Source organism: Apis mellifera, linkage group LG10 (genome assembly GCF_003254395.2).
Source record: "Apis mellifera strain DH4 linkage group LG10, Amel_HAv3.1, whole genome shotgun sequence".
In the NCBI taxonomy this organism is placed as follows: domain Eukaryota; kingdom Metazoa; phylum Arthropoda; class Insecta; order Hymenoptera; family Apidae; genus Apis; species Apis mellifera.
In genome coordinates, this window is record NC_037647.1 from 8418206 (window position 1) to 8439260 (window position 21055).

The following is a 21055-nucleotide window of genomic DNA, read 5'->3' on the forward strand; positions in this document are numbered from 1 at the left end:
TGATTTACTAAGTAAAGATGGCAACGTATATTTTCAATGTATTTCGAAATTAATTGTGTTTTAAAAAACCAATATATTTATGAATTCTTTTTCAATTATTATAAATTTATTTTTTTATTGAACTTATATACTTTATTAAAACGTATATAAATATTATATATTAAAATAATAAAAAAACTTTTGATTCTATTTGACTATCATAATATTAAATATTAATTTGTAAAAATTTATGTTTTAAATTAATTTAAAAATCTTTTTATCTTAATAAAGTAAATAATAATGATTGAAATATTAATATTTTATATAAAATATATATGTATAATTATATATATATATATATATATATATATAATATATACATATATATATTTTATCATATTGTATAAAACATATGTAGTTTCAATGATCTATTCCTATAGTCATAGGTAGAATGTGTCAACTAAACCCTAAACAATTGACGTTGATGTTAATAAACAAATATCTCGAAGTTATGTAATGTAGAAAGACAAAAATTTAAAAACTATTTCAATTCAATTCTATTCTAATAAACACATATATAATACTTGAAATTATATATTTCATCTTGTAATAAATTGTATTCTTATTTTATAAGAGAAATAAAAATATTAAAATATCATATTATAAAATATTTTATATATATATATAGAAAAGAAGAAATAATAATTATCATTTGATTTAAGTTATATCACAATCAGTAAATAATAGCATAGAGTAGATTGAAATAACGAGACATCGATATATTTTGTATATTGATGATGTCACGAGGTACAGTTGCATGATTTATACTTGAGAATTTCTCGAAAACAATCTTAGTTTTTATAACAAATTTGCAAAATTTAAAATAATATTTTCCAATAATAGTATAAATAACATATAATAAAGATAAAATTAGAAAGAAATTTATTCAATATATATCATAACTAATTGTAGAATTAAAATAAGTCATAACCTCAATTTTAGAGTTTATGTTGAAAGTTCTATCACCGAGAGGCGCCACTATCAAGCAATCGCAGTCTCTGATAGACTTTGCCGTGTAAGGAACTTTCATCGCCAATTTAATGTAAATATTACATTTGTTGAGAATTTAGAGTTTATTTTAGCGTACATAAGTTCGAAATTATCGTTCGTGTTCCCTGTGCAATTCGTTGCTGGGCGTCATTTCGTAATATTTCTCGTTTAGTCGAGATCGGCAATAACCAAAAAATTTCTCCGTAGGTATTCTTTTTTTCCTTAATAATCGTTGATTTTTTTTCTAACATATCATTAATGATAGATTTTGCATTTTGAATTAACAAAATTTTGTATTTTTTAAAAAAAAAATCTAAATTCTATCAAAATTTTTTCGGATTATGTGACGTTTACTGTTTAGAATAGTACAGTGATTAATTTTTGTTCACTAGCCAATTGTTACACGCATATTAATAAGTTAAATTGTATATTCGATATCCTTTTTATGCTTGCCTTTCGTAAAATTTTATTTTAAAAAATATAACTTAATCTTTTTTCACTAAAGTATGTTAGATTTAAAAAAAAAGAAAGAGAAAGAATTTTTTTAAATATTCTTAAATATTTGTTAAAAAAGATTATGTTTAAATTGTATTATTTATATACTAGACCATTCAAGAAACAATGTGTGTATGTATCTTGTAAATTTAATTTTGGCTTAATATATACTTATAAGTAATATATACATATGTAATTTTAAATATGCTACAAGCTCATATGATTATATTATTTGTAGTTTACATACTTTTTCATATTTAATATAATTTAATATTTGTTAATTTATATTTATAATTTTCTCTAATATAATGTTTTAAATAAAAAAATAATTCTTTATAAATATTTAATTATTATAAATTATTTTTTATTTCAATATATTATGTATATAAAAAGTAAATATAATCATATAACTTGTTTATGCATTCATATGCATCTACATACATATAATTTAATACAATATTTTTATTTATTGTCACAAAGAAATTATTTATAAATTTAATATGATAAAATTATCATATTAAATTTTATAATAAAATTATCAATAGAATTTTTTATTATTTTATTACAGATGATTATATGAAAAAGTATATTGAGATTTAATTATACTCTAAGCTCTTGATAAGCTTTTTTGAGAGATTCTGAGTGTAAATTAAACAAAATGAGGGTTGTTGCACTAGTCAGTGGTGGTAAAGATTCATGCTTTAATATGATGCAATGTATAGCTGCAGGACATGATATTGTGGCTCTAGCTAACTTATATCCTGTTGGGAAAGGTAAGTAATAAATAATAAATTATATTAGTTTATTTAAATAGTAAATAATTAAAAAAACAATTGATTTATAGATGAATTAGATTCATTTATGTTTCAAACTGTTGGATATCAAGGTGTTGAATATATTGCAGAAGCTATAGGTTTACCAATGTATCGTGAACCAACCTTTGGTAGATCAAAAATGCAAGAAAAATATTATTATCCAACAGAAAATGATGAAGTTGAAGATCTTTTTAGGTTGTTAAGTAAAGTAAAGGTAACATATAATATAAAATATATATAAAATAATTTTGTTAGTATAATAACCTTGACTTTTTTGAATTTTTAGGAAAAAGAGAATATAGAAGCTGTTTCATCAGGTGCTATTCTCAGTGATTATCAACGAATTCGAGTGGAAAATGTGTAATTATTTAATGCAAATTTTAATTGTTGAAATATTTGATTTTAAGAAATTTATTAAAAAAAACAATTATTTTTTATTTTAGCAAAAATATTTATAAATAATATATCTAGTAATAAAAGTTTATTTTTAGATGTAGTCGTTTAGGACTTGTTTCTTTATCATATCTATGGAGAAGAGAACAAGATGAATTGTTAAAAGAAATGATAGAAAGTTCTGTCAATGCAGTTATAATTAAGGTAGCAGCTTTAGGCCTTGAACCAAGACATTTGGGTAAATCACTTTCTGAAATGCAATCCCATCTTGCCAAAATAGTAAGTAAAATGATTAATTTAATATAAAAGATTTTCTTTTGATTTTATTTTACATTGAAAGTATTTCAAATATAAATAGCTCATAAAAAAGTATATGTAAAAAAAATTTATTTAAATTGTAAACAAGCAAATATATGTTATTTTAATAACTACATATTTATTTATAGAGAGAAAAATATGGTGTTAACATATGTGGAGAAGGTGGAGAATATGAAACCTTCACATTAGACTGTCCATTATTTAATAAAAGTATTGTAATGTAAGTTATCAAATTTATTAATATTAAAATAAATAAGACAAAAAATATATTTTTTTGTTTATTTTAGAGATGAATATGAAAGTGTTGTTCATTCAAATGATAACATAGCACCCGTCGGATATTTAAACTTTAAAAAAATTCATGTTCAAGAAAAAAATGTGAGTAAAATTGTTATATATTTTTAAGAATTTTTATGATTAAAATAAATAATTGAAAAAAACTTTATTTAGGATGGTATAGAAGGATTAACGTTACAAGAGAGACTAAAAAATGTTCCTATTAAAACTCCATCTGATTACATCACAGAAATAGTTGGACCAGAATTACATGATGGTTGTAATTTATCGGAAGATGAAAATGATGAACATGATTGTACAGACAGTAATATAAGGACTTCAAATTCTGGTATTATTTTTCTGTTTAATTAATTAAATTTTTCTATTTGTTGCATAGTAAATTAAATTAATGTAAAAAAAAATTAATGTAGGTCAATTTAATCCACCAAGTCCTATGGAAATTTTATATGAAGAAGAAGATTATCCTGATGTGCCCATAGTAAATAAAAACCAAACTGGCTGGTTCTGGTTTGGTGGTATTGCTGGGAAACATCCGGATGCTAAATCTGCGATGCGAGAGGCATTGGAGAAATTAAGCAGTAGGTAAACTTTAAGTCTTTCAAAACACCTTTTAGTTAATTTTTTTTCTTGTAATAGTGCATTTTGGATTTGATATAGATTCATAAAACACTCGTATCGACTGTCTAGGTCTAGTCAAAAAGGAAAATCTTCAAATATCGGACATCGTTGCCGTAACATTATATATAAAAGATATGTCAAATTACATATCTATAAACGAAGTTTATATCTCATGTTTGAGCAAGATAAATCCACCAGTCCGTGTATGTGTGGAATGTCCATTAAATATACATGTTGTACTGGATGCTATAGCTTATAAAGAAACTCAAGACTGTGGTGATAAGAAAGTTCACAAACGACATACAATGCATGTTCAAAGCATAAGTCACTGGGCACCTGCAAACATTGGTCCTTATTCTCAAGCTGTTCGTGTGAGTGTACTACCGTTACAAACCAATTTGCGTGCGCGTCTCTGTGTGTATATGTAGATAAATGTGTGTATGTGCGCATTCGTACGCGCACGCACACACATCTGGTTTACAAAAGAAACATAACAGTGAGGTAAACAAAATAAATTTTCTAAAATGAAAATAAAAAATTAAATATTTAATAAGTAAGAAAAAAAAATTTAAATTGAATTTATTAATATTTTTTAATATCTTTTACATTATATTATTTAATATCTTTTAACTAATTTTAATTAATATATATAAAAGAGATATAATTATTTTTATTAATAGATGTGTACAAATAATAGTAATTAATAATAGTAAATAACATTTGAAGATTTTTTAAGATTTTTTAACAGAATTATAATTATTTATTTGGTAGGTGGGTGATATTATCTCAGTTGCTGGACAAATACCATTGGTGCCTGGTAGTATGACTATTTTGGATTTAAATATTAAAAGGCAATGTCGTTTAACATTGAGACATATAGATCGTATTGTTAAAGCTATGGACTCGAATACACAACTCAGGGATATTGTGCAAGGTATTTGTTTCTTGACTCATTCTAGTTATATACCAGACGCACGAAAAGAATGGGAAAAACGAACAAATAATGCTATTGTGGATTACATCATTGTACCAAATCTTCCACGTGGTGCTCAGGTTGAATGGTGCGTTTGGGCTCATAGAGATAATAATAGATTTGAATGTAAGTATGAAAAAAATATAAAATCTTCATCAAATATTTTTCTCAAGAATTATTTTATTATAGATGAAGAGACTGGTAAATGTGTAGGTAATTTCAAAGTGGCAATAAGACGTAGATGGAATTATGAAAATAACGTTTCAGCAATTGTGTGTTACATGTCTACTGGTACATATTTTTATCTGAATATTTTTACACTTTTTCATAAACAAATAAAAAGGTTTCTCTCTTAATTAGGTTCATCCAATTCAACTGGTAATTTAGCCACGGAAACGAATTTACTTTCTACGGAATTAACTATAGATGAACTAACAGAAGCACTTGAATATGTACTCTGTAAACTTACAAAGGGATCCCAAACCATTAATCCGACATGCAATTTACGCATTTTTTATAAAGTTGGCAGTTCGCCAGGACCGAATTTTGTTCAAGATGTTCTTTCTAAATTTTCTACGCGAAATTTAGTTACTACTATTATACCGGCAACGCACTTACATAATTTCAGTACCTTTTTATCTATATGTGGTATTAGACACGAGTAAAGTCTAATAATAGTTTTTACGTTGTCAATTATATACAAAACATTATTGTGTCGTAAAAGAATTGCAAAAATTTTATTTGCCGTTTAAATTATTTCAATCAATGAATATAAATGAAAAAAAGAACAAATCGATTTTAGTACGAAATGAAAATGATTAACGGCTATGTCGATACTCGACTATGGTTGTAAAACTTTATATATTCTAAAGGATAATTACTTAGCAGTATCAGTGCTCGAATATAATGTTATTTTTCACCTTTTCTACTGATTGCTTGTTGGGTTTGCTCAGAATTCACTTGACATCTGTCAATAGTATATTTATATTCGGCTAGTCAACGAGACGTTAATGATTTTAAATCATTTTATCTCGTTAGTATAAGTGTTCTACGTAATGCAAAACACATTATGTCATTTCATAATGTGTGCTGTATGCTATGCCTCGTTTTTTGCTCAAGTTGTTTTTTATTTTTCACAATTTCACGATACGTGCGGAGTGTTAAGTGTGTGATTTTGAAAGAATTTGAAAGCGTGCACAGCCATTTTTATAGTAGCGCTCAAAGTAAATTGAATATTAAAGAAAAAAATATCAGACGTATTAGGGAAATTGTACATTTTAACATCAAATATGAAAAAAAGTCTAGTTTATGCCCTTTCTAATCTTAGTTAAAAAGAAAAGAAAAAAAAGGAAAAATGAATCGATATGCGGAAATTTAAAACACGCACTTCTTAACGATTGTCTTCTTTCACTTTTGAAATGCTGCCGATGTTGTTCCGCTATCATTTAAACTTTGTATTGTAATGGCAGACACATGTAGCTTTGCAAAAGGATATAAAAAAATATTTACTTCGCAAAAAAGATACTGTGTAAATCCTCGGTAGTTTCTGCATAATTGATCTAATGCTTTAGAGATACGTCTTGTACAAAAATATGCTATATATTAAAATATTTTTGACAGTATAATATTCATGCAACGATATGCCAAAGTTTGTATTTTACAATTTGGTCATTGTTTAATCAATTTTAGTATTATGATCTTATTTTCTTGTATATATTACTAAATAATCTAAAAAATTTTGCATTGTATTATATAATGTAATTAGTTTTGAAAATAATTGGTTATTAATTATGGCTGAACGGCGAGAAAAGATAAATTTCTGAAGAACATGAAACATATTATTCACAATGTGAATACTATGTTACTATAAATATGTAAAAATATTTGCAAGGCATACTCTCGCAACAAAATACTATTCCGAGGATTATATTGCAAAGAAAAATAAAGAAAGTGATATATATTTTTAAGAAATTGCTATTTTGTTTTATATTTTATTATGCTCCCTTTTTACCTTCATCATACATATGTATTAATTTTTATTTTTTTTTTAAATCTACATCTAATAAATTACAAGATTATTAATTTTTTTATAAATTGAAATTAACTCTAAAAATTAGTATTAAACTTACGCATATATATGCATATAACAAATATAAACATTTTAAAAAACAGCACCATATATACATTTAAAAAGAAATGTTAAAGATAATTATAAAATTTATATAATACTGTAAAACAGTCTTCCAATAATGATTTCTCCTTATTATGATACGTAATTTTATGTGTAATATATAGTGAAAAGAAAATAAATTATATGAACACAATTTGTTTAAAAAAAAAAAATTTTTTTTCATTTTATAAGAGTACTTTAAAAAAGAACTATCAATATTTAAGTATAAAAGGATAAAAATTATAAAGAAAATTGGAATCTTTAAAATTTTTACTTAAACATTAACATTTAAAATGAGATTTTTATATATTTTAAACTTTATATATAGCTAATTATAACTACTTTTATGTAACAAAATACTTAATTTTTCAAATTGATTATAATCATATAATTATGTACAACGATATTCTTTCTATTTAAAAATTCATATGAAAGATTTTATGACAAATGAATTAGTTAAATTTTCATAATATATTCATTATCTACATAAATAAAAAAATTTCTATTTTATCAGTTTCTCTATGCACGGGATTCATATTTTATACAACCTTCGTCTTTAAACAAAAATTATATATTTATATTTATTTACGTTTTCAATGTTTTCGATACTAATGGTTTTATCATATGCTGACGATTTGGTGCACAAAAATCACATAGATAATTTTTCCTGTCTAATGGCATTCCCTTGGTCTCCACGCAACCTGTAAATATTAATGATATTAATGAGAATAACTTTTTTATTATAATGATAAATGCCAATTATTAAATATTTTTTTATATTTAATATTTTACTATACCTGAAACCTTTTTTTTATTTGAAATAATTAAATTATTTTTAAAGACAAAAATATTTGATGAAACATGCAAATGCAATGACATGCAATGAAAAATATATAACGGAATTATATGGAATTTGTGTCAATACCTAAGTGCAGATATTTGTCACATGCGCTGCAATGCACTAGATTTGCTTCCAGGTCGAGTCTTGGCGCAGTATGACAGCGACTGCAGTGTGGGCAATAGCGACCCTTTCGCCATAGCCTTGTTATTACATAAAGATTATGGGGTTAATGAATTTGGATAAGGATTCATTATAATGCCAGAATTTAATATAACTGATGAAAATCTGAATCTTTGCCGATTTATCTTAAACATGCATGAATAAATTAAGTACAGATGAATGTATGTTATTAATTAATTCAAAAATGTTATTAATTAATCAAATTTGTATATATCTAATTTTTAAAACCCAAAGATTCAAATATGATGACATTGTGAATGTGAAACATTAGTTTATAAACCTTTTTTAAGAAGAAGATTAGTGTGAATTAAGGAAATTGTGAAGCAATAACGAAGCCCCGTGAAAATTTGAAAACTAGCATTTAGTATGTGTATTTTTAATCACATTTTCACTCATACATTACACCATAAGATGAAAGAAAAATTAGTACTACTTACTTTGAACATGGAACACATAGCGTTGAAACATAAACACGAGTATTCTTATCACCTTTTTTATATTCATGTTGCCATTGAGCAACACTGTTTCTATCAGAATTTATACCACCAGGTTCTCTTGAACTACAATTTGCACACACAGCACATTCTTGACAATGCCATCTTCCTTGAGGTACTCGTCGAAGGCCAACGCAATAAATATGATACCTAAATATTATACATTTATTATATTATATTATATTATATTTTATATATATATACATATGATTATATATATATTTTCTATTTTATAATAAAAAAAAAGCATACCCTCTATCACACATATCACAAAAAAGCATTTTATCTTCATCAGCAGGATCATGACACTGAGCACAAGTTTTACAATCTGTGCATTGCCATGCATATGATTGAATATGAGGAACCATATCTAATGTTAGATCTATACATGATGGATGAACTATAATAAAAATATTATGTTATTTGTTATAAAAGAATAAAAAATACATTAATATTAATAAAAAATAATATAAATAAAAGATGATATAAAATAATTACCATGTCCATTACATGTACCACACTGAATTAAAACTTCATTTTTACTATGTTTATTCAATGTTTTTAAACACATTTTACATTTTAATTTTATTTCATCTTTTTGGTTTGCTATTTCCATATCTACTTCGTCCATTGTAGACTGAGAACCTTCCGTATCCTGTGTTCCCTCGCTAGAAGATGAACTATATATAAAAAATAACTATATATAAAAAACTATATATAAAAAAACTATTCTTTCACAATAGATAAAATGCTGAGTTTTAAATAATAATATAAACCTTGAATCATCTGAAGATGAATCACTATCACTATCACTTTGAGATCCTTCTGATTGACTGTCAAATTTACGTTCATTTGGTCTCATAGGACCATAGAGTACAGTATTAAGAGGATAATATCGTAATTCGGCTGGTGTATATTCCCGATAATAATCTGTATATTGTCCTGGTATCAATGCAACAGGATAGTGACCAATTCTTCGTTCCGTTTCAATTTTTAATTGTTTTTTTGGCACATGTATTGTAAAAGTTTGTAAATCTAAGCTGCATTTTCTATTTTCTCGTCGAGCTTTATTTAAATTAATATTCCAAGATAATGCAGATTGAACTGCCATTTCTGCTAGATCAATTCTATTTTTTTCAGCATTTGCAGCTGCTGTTAATTCTTTTTGTTTTTTAGAATGTTCTTTCACTTGTTTTTCGCGCATATGTTTACGATATTCTTCATATTGATCCGGAAAATCACTGCACATTACATCTAATACTTCTGAACTGCATACAGCAGTTAATCCTAAAATAATATTAATAAAAAGTATACCAAAGAATAAATAAAAAGTATTAGTAAATAAATAACTTACCCATATCGCACATTGCTTCACTAACTAATCCATTTTCTCTCAAATAATTTCTCTCTTCCATATCCACTACTCTTCTCTTTAAATCTGGATATTTTCTTTTAAAAGATTTTACACCAAGGTACTGAGATATTTGTTCTTGTATCATAAATGTTTCACCTTTCCGGTCTAGTGGCCATTCATATTCAGCAATTTTATCGACAGTAAATGGTCCTTCGTCTGGATCAAAATTAATTTCCATTCTTCGATTTTTAACCTTCACTTTTTCTGATTCTGTGGTTGCAGTACTAAGTACACTTCCTTGGGATTCTTCATTTACCATAGTTTCAGAGGCTATGATATTATAAAGATATAATACTTTGTATTTAAAGACATAACCAACTACTACATAATAATATGTTTTATAATTTAAGTTATAGAATTATATTAAAGAATTATATTAAAAATAATTATGTCTTATTAAAACAAATAGAAAAAGATGAATAGATCAATTTAATTTCACAATTAAGATTAACAATAAATATCTATGTTATTAAACTTTTCAAAATAAAAATATTTTTAAAAAAATGTATATAATTGACATAATAACAATAAAACACTAACCATTATGGTTTTAAAATTTTTTTTAAATATATATGTTAATACATATTCATTATGATTTGAAGTAATAGTACATTTTGTGCTTAATTTAAATACATCTCACATTTAGGTGCTTGAGAGATGTTAGGACACAAGAAAAGATCTATTTATAGATATCTTACTTGGAGGTCTACCAATACATTTATCTTTTAATTTTGTTTAGTCATATGATGACTATAATCCATACATGCTTTTCATTATTATCATTTTTTTGTTTTGAAAATTTATTATTATTTTTAAAGATATAATAAAAATATATTTTATATAAAATATATAATATATAATATAATTGATTTTAATTGTTAACAAATAATAATATAAATATTTATATAATAAATAAAGTCATTATTATTTTTTAATATAATAATTATTCTAAGTATAAAAAATAATTATTGCATTATTGCATTTTTAAAATTAATATATAATATAAATAATGCAGTAATTTATATACATACCTGGTACAGAAATATTTCTAGCTGGAGTTTGAGACCTTGAACCTAATTCTGCACTCATTCTTGTTTCCTCATCTATTACTTGCACTGTAGACATATTCTCATGCTTCGTAGCATTTTCTACTCGTTTCGATGCTGGTGTCAACCAGTTAGGATGTCCAGGTGGTATTAATATATCTTTACTTTCCAATTTTGTATTCTCTGTCAATTTATCAGATCTGTTATCAGAATCTACTTTTGTTATAGCTTTTTGTATTCGTTCAGGAACGATTTCAATCAATTTCTTATCCTTAATATCATCTTTAATATTATTTGATATTGGTTTAGGTAGTCGCATTTCTGATGTTTTATTCATTTCCGTTTGTATACTCGTGGAGTCTGTAAACATGTTATTAATTATATTTGCATTCTTTAATTTACCATTTTTTTTGTTCAATAATCTTTTTATCAACTTTTATCAATTTACCCGAAGAATTAGTTATTTTGGAATCCATAACTGGTTGTTTAAGAACTTTATATAATTCCGATGATTTTCCGAAAGATTCTTGTTGCACCCCAGAATCATCTATCGTTATTATAGCCGTTGTAGAAGCTTCTATCGCATTTAAATCTTGCTCTATCTTAGGTTTTTTCATTATTTGTGAATCTGCATTATCTAATTTTCGTTTTCCTCGACCTAATAAATTAAAAAAAAAAAAAAAAAAAAAAAAAAAGAATGAACAAAGTGATAAAAATATGAAAAAAGCATTCATAATTATATAATATTTACACATAAACTATTTGAAAAATACAAACCTCGTCCTCTACCTCTTCTAGGAGGGGCATAACTTTTCTGATTCCTACAAGTTCTTTTAGGTCTTTCATTTTCTCTGGATTCTGGAAAATGTACTGATGATTGTTGCATATGTTGCGAATCGTCTAAAGATAAAGGATCCCTAGGTATTAATAAATGAGGTGGAGGATGAGTAATTCCTTGAGGTAATGGATTCCTTCTGGGTCTACCTCTTTTTTTAGGCACTTTAACTTCTGGAATTCTATTGGAAACTTCTTCTATTATCACAACATCTTGGCTAGAATTTGAATTTTCATTTACTATTATCAATTCAGGCCGTTGTTCTATAATTTCACAGTCAGAATTCATTGGTGAACTAGACACATTTTTTGATAAAATGTCCTTCAACTTTTCATTCATAGAAGTATCTGATGATTTTTGTGGTCTTACTTGAGTAATACTGATTTCTTGATTTATGACATTCATTTGCTGTAGACTAATCGCGCTGTTTTTTGGATCGAATAAAAACTGTTTTTGTTCTCTGGGTGTAACAGGTTGAATAGTAACTTCAGGTAAAATTTGTGTGAATTGAGTTTCTAGCTTAGACTTTTTGGAATCGATAGGTGCGATAGTAATATCTTTACGCTTTGGAGACATTTCAATTACATTATCTATTTTCTTTCCATGCATTTGCACTGGTTCAATAGTAAGTTCTGAACGATTGCTTTGTAAAATAGTTGAATGACCAGTTTTAAGAATTTTTAATGTAGAGTCTTTATGACCGATTTGTCCAGTCTCTTTGTATCTTTGTGTAAAATTCTGAGATGAATCAGTTTCTTTGGATTTATATGAAGTTTCCGTTTGATTATCGCAAGCCACGATTGTCGGATGACCTGTCTTAGACAATTTAATTTTCATTTCAAGAGATGAATCAGTATCTCGACGCCACTGTTGTTTATCCTTCTTTTCTGAATCTACTATAGATGCATCTCCAGTTTTTAATAATTTTATTTTCATACCTAAAGAAGCATCACCGCTTTTAGAATGTTCTGTCTCAGATGTTCGCATACTTTTATTTACATCATCAGATATATCAGGTTGTATGATAGAAGCATCTCCAGTTTTGGATAGTTTAATTTTCATTCCTAAAGGTGATTCAGTTCTCTTGGGTATTTCCTGTGGAACTTTGATTTCTTCCAACTGATCTTGTTTCTCTGAAGATATAATAGATGCATCACCAAACTTAGATAGCTTGATCTTCATACCAAGTGGTGATTCAATTTTTGATAATGATTCATGTATATTATCTATTGATTTATCTACAATTTCTTGAGTAATGTATGGAGATTCCAAATATTTTGAAACATCCTGAGATATATCTATTCTGTCATCTAGTACTTCTGAATGAACAATAGATGCATCACCGCTTTTAGATAATTTAATCTTCATTCCAAGAGGTGATTCTGTTCTTTTGGGTATTTCTTGCAATAGTTTAGTTTCTCCCAATTGTTCTTGCTTTTCTGAAGAAACAATAGATGCATCACCAAATTTAGAAAATTTGATTTTCATACCAAGTGGTGATTCAACTTTTGATACAGTTTCATGTATATTTTCTATTGATTTTTCTATAGTTTCCTGTGAAATTTCAATATGTAATGGTTCTAAAGATTTTATAACATCTTGAGATATATCAATTTTATCTTTTATTTCTTCTAAAACTTCTGAATGAACAATAGATGCACCGCCACTTTTAGATAATTTAATTTTCATTCCCAGAGGCGATTCTGTTCTTTTAGGTATTTCTTGCAAAATTTTACTTTCTTCCAACTGATCTTGTTTCTCTGAAGAAATTATAGATGCATCACCAAATTTAGAAAATTTGATTTTCATACCAAGTGGCGATTCAATTTTTGGTAAAGATTCTTGCATGTTTTCTACAGATTTTTCTATAGCTTCATGTGAAATCTCAATATGAGGAGAATCTAATGATTTTATAGCATCTTGAGATATTTCTATTTTGTCTTTTATCTCATCTAAAACTTCCGAATGAACAATTGATGCATCACCACTTTTGGATAATTTAATCTTCATTACAAGAGGCGATTCTGTTCTCTTGGGTATTTCCTGTGAAAGTTTGCTTTCTTCCCATTGTTCTTGTTTTTCTGCAATAGATACATCACCAAACTTAGAAAGCTTGATCTTCATACCAAGCGGTGATTCAACTTTTGACGATGTTTCGTTTATTTCTATTAATTTTTCTACAACTTCTTGTGTGACATCAATATGTGGTGATTCTAATGATTTTGTAACATGTTGAGAAGTATCCATTTTATCTTTAATTTCTTCCAATACTTCTGAATGAACAATGGATGCATCACCACGTTTAGATAATTTAATTTTCATTCCTAGAGGTGATATTGTTCTCTTAGGTACTTCTTGAAGAAGTCTATTTTCTCCTAATTGTTCTTGTTTTTCTGAAGAAATTATAGATGCATCACCAAACTTAGAAAGTTTTATTTTCATACCAAGTGGAGAGCCAATCTTTGGTAAAGTATCATGTTTGATTTCTATTGCTTTATCTACATACTCGTGTGAGATATCAATATGCAATGGCTCTAATGATTTTGTAACATCTTGTAATATATCCTTTTTAATTTTAACTTCATCTAGCACTTCTGAATGTACAATGGATGCACTGCCACTTTTAGATAATTTAATTTTCATTCCAAGAGGTGATTCTGTTCTCTTAGGTACTTCCTGTAAAAGTTTATTTTCGCCTGAATATTCTTGTTTTTCTGAAGAAACAATAGATGCATCACCATATTTAGAAAGTTTAATCTTCATACCAAGTGGAGATTCAACTTTTGCCAAAGATTCATGTCTGGTTCCAAATGTTTTTTCCATAGCTTCTTGTGAAATATCAATATGTAGTGGTTCCAAAGATTTTGTAACATTTGAAAATATTTCCTTTTTATCTTTATTTTCTTCTGGAATTTCGGAATGAACAATAGATGCTCCTCCACTTTTGGATAGTTTAATCTTCATTCCAAATGGTGATTCTGTTCTTTTGGGTATATCTAGATGTTTATGTTCTTCAAACTGTTCTTGCTTTTCTGAAGAAACAATAGATGCTTCACCAAGCTTAGAAAGCTTGATTTTCATACCAAGTAATGATTCAACTTTTGGCAAAGATTCCTCAGGTTCCATTAATTTTTCTATATCTTCATGTAAAATTTCAAAATGAGGTGGCTCCAATGATTTTGAAACATCTTGAGATATATCTATTTTTTCTTTGATCTCATTTAGAACTTCTGAATGAACAATTGATGCATCACCACGTTTGGATAATTTAATCTTCATTCCAAGTGGTGATTCTGTTCTTTTGGGTATTTCCTGTGGAACTTTGATTTCTTCCAATTGATCTTGTTTCTCTGAAGATATAATAGATGCATCACCAAACTTAGAAAGCTTGATCTTCATACCAAGTGGTGACCCAACTTTTGGTAAAGTTTCATGCATTTCTCTAGATTTTTCTATTTCTTGTGGAATTTCATTATGTAATAGTTCTAATGATTTTGTAATATTTTTTTGAGTCATATCTTTTTTCTCTTTAATTTTGTCTTCTGGATGCACAATTGATGTATCTCCACTTTTGGACAATTTAATCTTCATTCCAAGAGGTGAATCTGTTTTTTTGGCTATTACTTGAGGTAATTTATTTGTTCCTAATTGTTCTTGCTTTTCTGAAGAAATAATAGATGCACTACCAAACTTAGTAAGCTTGATTTTCATACCAAGTGGAGATTCAATTTTTGGAAAATTTTCATGTGTGATTTCTATTGATTTTTCTATAGTTTCTTTTACGATTTCATTTGGTAATGGTTCTAACAATTTTGTAATATCTTGAGACATATTATCCATTTTATCTTTAGTTTCGTTTAGAACTTCTGAATGAATAATGGATGTATTATCATTTTTAGACAATTTAATTTTTATTTCAACAGGTGATTTTGTTCTTATAGGTATTTCGTGACAAAATTTATGTTCTTCCGATTGCTTTTCTTTATTTGGAGAAATAATAGATTTATTATCAAATTCAATATATTTATTCTTCGTATCAAGTGATTCAGTTGTTGATAATTTTTCATACATTGTTTCAACTGATTTCTCTATAGCTTCATTTGAGATTTTAATTTGCAATAGTTCTAATTCTTTTGTATCTTGAGATGTATCTACTTTGTCTTCAGTTTCTTGCATGATTTGTGTATCAATAGTGGATGCATTTTCGCATGTAGATAAATTAATTTTTATTTCGAGTGGTGATTCTATTCTTTTAGATATTTCTTGCAAAAGTTTATTTTCTTCCAAATGTTTTTCCTTTTCTGAAGAAACATTAGATATATTATCAAACTCAGAAATTTTATTCTTCGTATCGAGTGGCGATTCAAGATTTGGCACTGGCTCAATCACAGTTTCTACGGGTTTTTTTATTACTTCCTGTACAATGTCATTATGCGATGTATCCATCGATTTCGTAATATCTTGAAATATTTCTATTTTGTCTTTAATTCCATCAAGCGGATGAACGATTATAGATGCATCGTCATATTTAATTTTCATTTCAATAGATGATTCTGTATCTTTGGATATTTCCTGTAAAAGTTTGCTTTCTTCTAAATGTTCTTGCTCTTCTAAAGAAGCAATAGATGCATTCTCAAATTCTGAAAGTTTAATTTCTGTACCAAGTGGCGATTCAAGTTTTGGAAAAGTTTCATATCTGATTTCCTCTGATTTTTCTATAGTATTTTGTGAGATCTCAATATCTGATGTCTCTAATAATTCTTTAACATCTTGAGATATATCTGTTATGTTTTTAGTTTCTTTTATCATTTCTGAATGAACAATGGATGTATTGTCATTTTCAGACAATTCACTCTTCATTTCCATAGATATAGTTTTCTTAGGTATTTCTTGTTGAAGTTTATTTTCTTCTAATTCTTCTTGCAATTCTGAAGAAACAATACATGCATCAACAAAATTAGAAAGCTCAATCTTCATACCAAGTGGTGATGTAACTTTTGGTAAAGTTTCATAAATAGTTTCTACAGATTTTTCTATAGTTTGATCATTGATTATCTGATCAATATCAGATGTCTCTATTGATTTTGTTATATTTGGAGTCATATCCAATTTGTTTTCTTCCAACATTTTTGAATGAACAGTGGATATATCATCATTTTCAGATAATTTAATCTTCATTTCTAGAGATGATATTGTTGCCTTGGGTATTTCTTCTAGTAATTTATTTTCTTCTAATTGTTTTGTTTTTTCAGGGGAAGAAAGAATAGATGCATCATCAAACTCAAAAGTCTTGATTTTCATACCAAGAGGTGATTCAACTTTAATCAATGTTTCATGCAAAGTTTCTACTGATTCTTCTATAATTTCTTGTGAAATCTCAAAATGTGGTGATTCAATAGTTTTTGTATCATCTTGAGATATTTTATCTATTTTATCTTTAATTTCATCTAATATTTCAGAATGGACAATGTTTTCATTTTTAGACAATTTAATATCTATTTCAATAGATGGTTCTGTTTCCTTCGGTATTTCTTGCAAAAGTTTACTTTCTTCTAATTCTTCTTGCTTCTCTGAAGATAAAAAAGATGCATCATCAATTTCATTAAGTTTCATTTCCATAGATTCCATAGATTCCATAGATTCAACTTTTGGTATTCTTTCATGCATTGATTCCACTAATTTTTCTATATCTTCTTGTAAGATTTCAATACGTGTTGGTTCTAATAATTCTGTAACATCTTTAGATATATCTATTTTTTCATTGAATTGGTTCAGCACTTCAGAATGTGGAATGGATGGATTATCACTTTTAGATAATTTATTTTGTATTTTAAGAGGTGATTTTATTTTTTTTGGTATTTCCTGCATAGATTTATTTTCTATCAATTCTTCTTGCTTTTCTGAAGATAGAACAGATGCATCATCAAACTCAGAAAGCTTCATTTCCATATCAAGTGGTGATTCATCTTCTGGTAAATTTTGTTGCATAGTTTCTACTAATTTTTCTATAGCTTCTTGAGAGATTTCAATTTCTGGTGGTTCTAACAATTTTGAAACATCTTGTGCTATATCTATTTTTTCTTTAATTTCATCTAAATCTTCAGAATCAACAATAGATGAGTTTTCAATATTGGATAATTTATTCTTTATTTCAAGATATGATTCTGTTTTTTCTGGTATTTTTTGTAGAAGTTTACTTTCTTCTAATTCTTCTTTTTTTAAAGAAACAACAGATACATCATTAAATTTAGAATCCTTTATCTTCATATCAAATGATTCAAGTATTGGCAAAGCTTCTTGCATGGTTTCCATTGATTTTTTTATAACTTCATGTGGTATTTCTATATTTGGATGCTCTATAGATTTTGTAATAACTTGTGATATATCTGTCTCTGTAATCTCATCTGAAGTTTTTGAATAAACATGAGATGTATCATCATTATTGGATAATTTAATCTCCATTTCTATAAGTGATTCTGTTTCCTTAGGTATTTCCTCTAAAAGTTTATTTTCTTCCAATTTTTCTTGTTGTTCTGAAGAAACAATAGATATATCACTAAAATTAGAATCTTTGATTTTTATACTAAGTGGTGATGCAAGTTTTGATAATGTTTCTTGCATGGTTTCCATTGATTTTTCTATAATTTCATGTGATATTTCGACATGCAATTGTTGTAATGGTTTTGTAATATTTAGAGACAATGTGTCCTTAATTTTATCTTGTACTTCTGGATATATAAGAGATGCATCATCAGTTTTAGATAATTTATTCTCCAATTCAAGAAGTGATTCTGTTTTATTAGGTATTTCCTGTAAAAGTTTGCTTTCTTCTAACATTTCTTGTTCTTCTGAAGGAATAATAGATGTATCACTAAAATTAGAATCTTTAATTTTCATATTAAATGACAATTCAAGTTTTGATGGTGTTTCTATTGATTCTTCTATATTATCATGTGGTACCTTAATATCCAATTGTTCTAATGGTTTATCATTTTGAGATATATCTATTCTCCCTTTAATTTTATCTAAAATTTCTGAATGAGTGATAGATTCATCTTCATTTTTGGTTAATTCAATATTCATTTCTAATGATGTTTCTTCTCTCATAGATACTTCCTGCAAAATTGTACTTTCAACTAATTTTTCTTGTTTTTCTAAAGAATTAATAGATGTATCATCAAATTTAAATACCTCAATTTTCATTTCAGATGATTTTGGCAATACTTCATGTTTGATTTCTTTTGATTTTTCTATATCTTCTTCTAATACCTTAATAGGGGAGAATTTTAATGAATTTGAAATATCTTCAGATTTATCCATTTTATTTTTAATTTCATCTAATACTTCTGAATGAACAATAGATGAATTGTCAATTTTGGCTGATTCAGCTGATTCAATTTTTATTCCAACAGAAGATTCTAATATAGTAGGTGTTCTATCTAATATTTCTTGTAGAATTTTGCTTTCTTCTAATTCTTCTTCCTTTCCTGAAGATAAAACAGATGAATCATCAAAATTAGGAAGTTTGAACATTGTGTCAAGTGATGATTCAACTTTTGGTATAATTTCATGCATAGTTTCTTCCACTGACTTTTCCATAGCTTCTTGTGAGATTTCAATATGCAATGGTTTTAATAATTGTGTATCATCTTGAGATATATCTATTTTATCTATAATTTCATCTAATACTTCTGAATGAACAATGGATTCGTTGTCATTTTTGGATAATTTAATATTCATTTCAAGAAGTGATTCCGTTTTTATAGGTATTTCTTGCAGAAGTTTGTTTTCTATTTCTAATTGTTCTTGTTTTTCTGGAGAAACAATAGATGCATCACTAAAATTAGAATCTTTGATCTTCATATCAAATGGCGATTCAAATTTTGGTAACATTTCTTGCATTTTGGTTTCTGCTGATTTTTCTATAGTTTCTTGTGAAATCTTTGAAATATGCGAGGATTCTAATGATTTTGAAACTTCTTGAGACATATCCATTCTATCTTTAATTTCTAGCACTTTTGGGGAAACAATCGATGTATCGTTATTTTTGCTTAATTTAATGTTTTCCTCAAACGACAATTCTATCTTTTTTGGACTTTCTTGAACTATGTCTAACTTATCTTTATGCTCCATTTGCATCTTTGTTGCATCTTGTTGCACTATAGACGCATCACCGCACTTTGATAACTTGGTGTTCATTTCAATTAGAGATTCCATTCGGTTAGTTTTTTGTGTTTATTTTTATATTCTTTAGAATCGTTAGTCGATTCGCCTTTTTCAGTAGAAATTATCGATACATCTCCAGATTTTGATAATTCAATCTTCATACCAATAGGTCACAACACAACGATGAACTTTCCGACACCATTGCTAGAGATGAATTGATACATGTAAATATGAATATACACTCGATACTTTTGTTTCGATATCAAATACTTTTAATATCGATATCTGCAAATGCGATTCTTAATTAATATCGAAAAAAATATTTCTATTGAATAAAATAAATGTTGATTAAAATAAATGAATTTAATATAAAAAATAAATGATTTAATTAATTCTAATATTTCAAATATAAATTTTTATTCATGTTATATGATCTTAATGTTTTAAATTATATCATTATAATTTATATCTATTATTTAAAAAAAAAGAAAATCAACCAATAACTCCAGAATTCACTAGCTGAAGCTTCATTCTATTGGACAACGACAAAATAACCTAAGGATAATAAAAGCAAATGCGATGTACGGATGCATATTCTATTATTTATGTGTTCGTAATTTGATTAACATAAATAAATATCGATATAAAAGTATCGATATATTTGACTATATCGAATTCATTCAAATTAGAATTTTGAGAAATATTTGTAGTTTTTAAAATATATTTTTTATATTTTGATATTTTTCAAAGCAAAAATTCAAATGACACTTTTGTTATTTCTTAACAAAATTTTAATTTAAATTATTTTATTAATGTATAATTATTCAGAGATTTTAATGTCACTTACTGTAGATATTAATTATGTTAAAAAATTAAAATTGTTAAAATTTAAGTCTGGACTTTTATTTCTCTTTATATATTATAAAATAATTTATTTATATAGTTTATATAGTTTATATTATATTCCCATT

At 26.4% G+C, this 21055-nt stretch overlaps 2 protein-coding genes across 5 annotated transcripts; one reads left to right on the forward strand and one right to left on the reverse strand.

The window, feature by feature from the left end:
* Positions 1-985: 985 nt before the first annotated feature.
* On the forward strand, positions 986-6909 carry LOC411591 (diphthine--ammonia ligase). Of its 3 annotated transcripts, none has more exons than XM_006565552.3 (13): positions 986-1081; positions 2093-2297; positions 2369-2553; positions 2626-2699; positions 2831-3011; positions 3179-3270; positions 3338-3428; positions 3501-3675; positions 3758-3925; positions 4035-4336; positions 4737-5064; positions 5128-5229; positions 5299-6909. In XM_006565552.3, the coding sequence occupies exons 2-13, from the start codon at positions 2183-2185 to the stop codon at positions 5601-5603; spliced, it is 2118 nt and encodes a 705-aa protein (XP_006565615.1). In that variant the 5' UTR covers positions 986-1081; positions 2093-2182; the 3' UTR covers positions 5604-6909. The 3 variants fall into 3 exon arrangements, with proteins under 3 accessions (XP_006565615.1, XP_006565616.1, XP_006565614.1); XM_006565553.3 differs by having other exon boundaries at positions 1013-1232; positions 5326-6909; XM_006565551.3 differs by having other exon boundaries at positions 1014-1232.
* A 752-nt stretch (positions 6910-7661) lies between these two features.
* Positions 7662-20324, reverse strand: LOC725681. 2 transcript variants are annotated; one of them, XM_006565555.3, is made up of 10 exons: positions 11861-20324; positions 11532-11741; positions 11069-11443; positions 9978-10307; positions 9400-9910; positions 9122-9303; positions 8876-9023; positions 8567-8773; positions 8034-8149; positions 7662-7809 (listed from the first exon to the last, which is right to left on the reverse strand). In XM_006565555.3, exons 1-10 carry the CDS (start codon positions 20133-20135, stop codon positions 7694-7696), a joined length of 10470 nt encoding a protein of 3489 aa, XP_006565618.1. In that variant the 5' UTR covers positions 20136-20324; the 3' UTR covers positions 7662-7693. The 2 variants fall into 2 exon arrangements, with proteins under 2 accessions (XP_006565618.1, XP_006565619.1); XM_006565556.3 differs by lacking the exon at positions 8034-8149 and having other exon boundaries at positions 11861-20323.
* Positions 20325-21055: the final 731 nt, after the last annotated feature.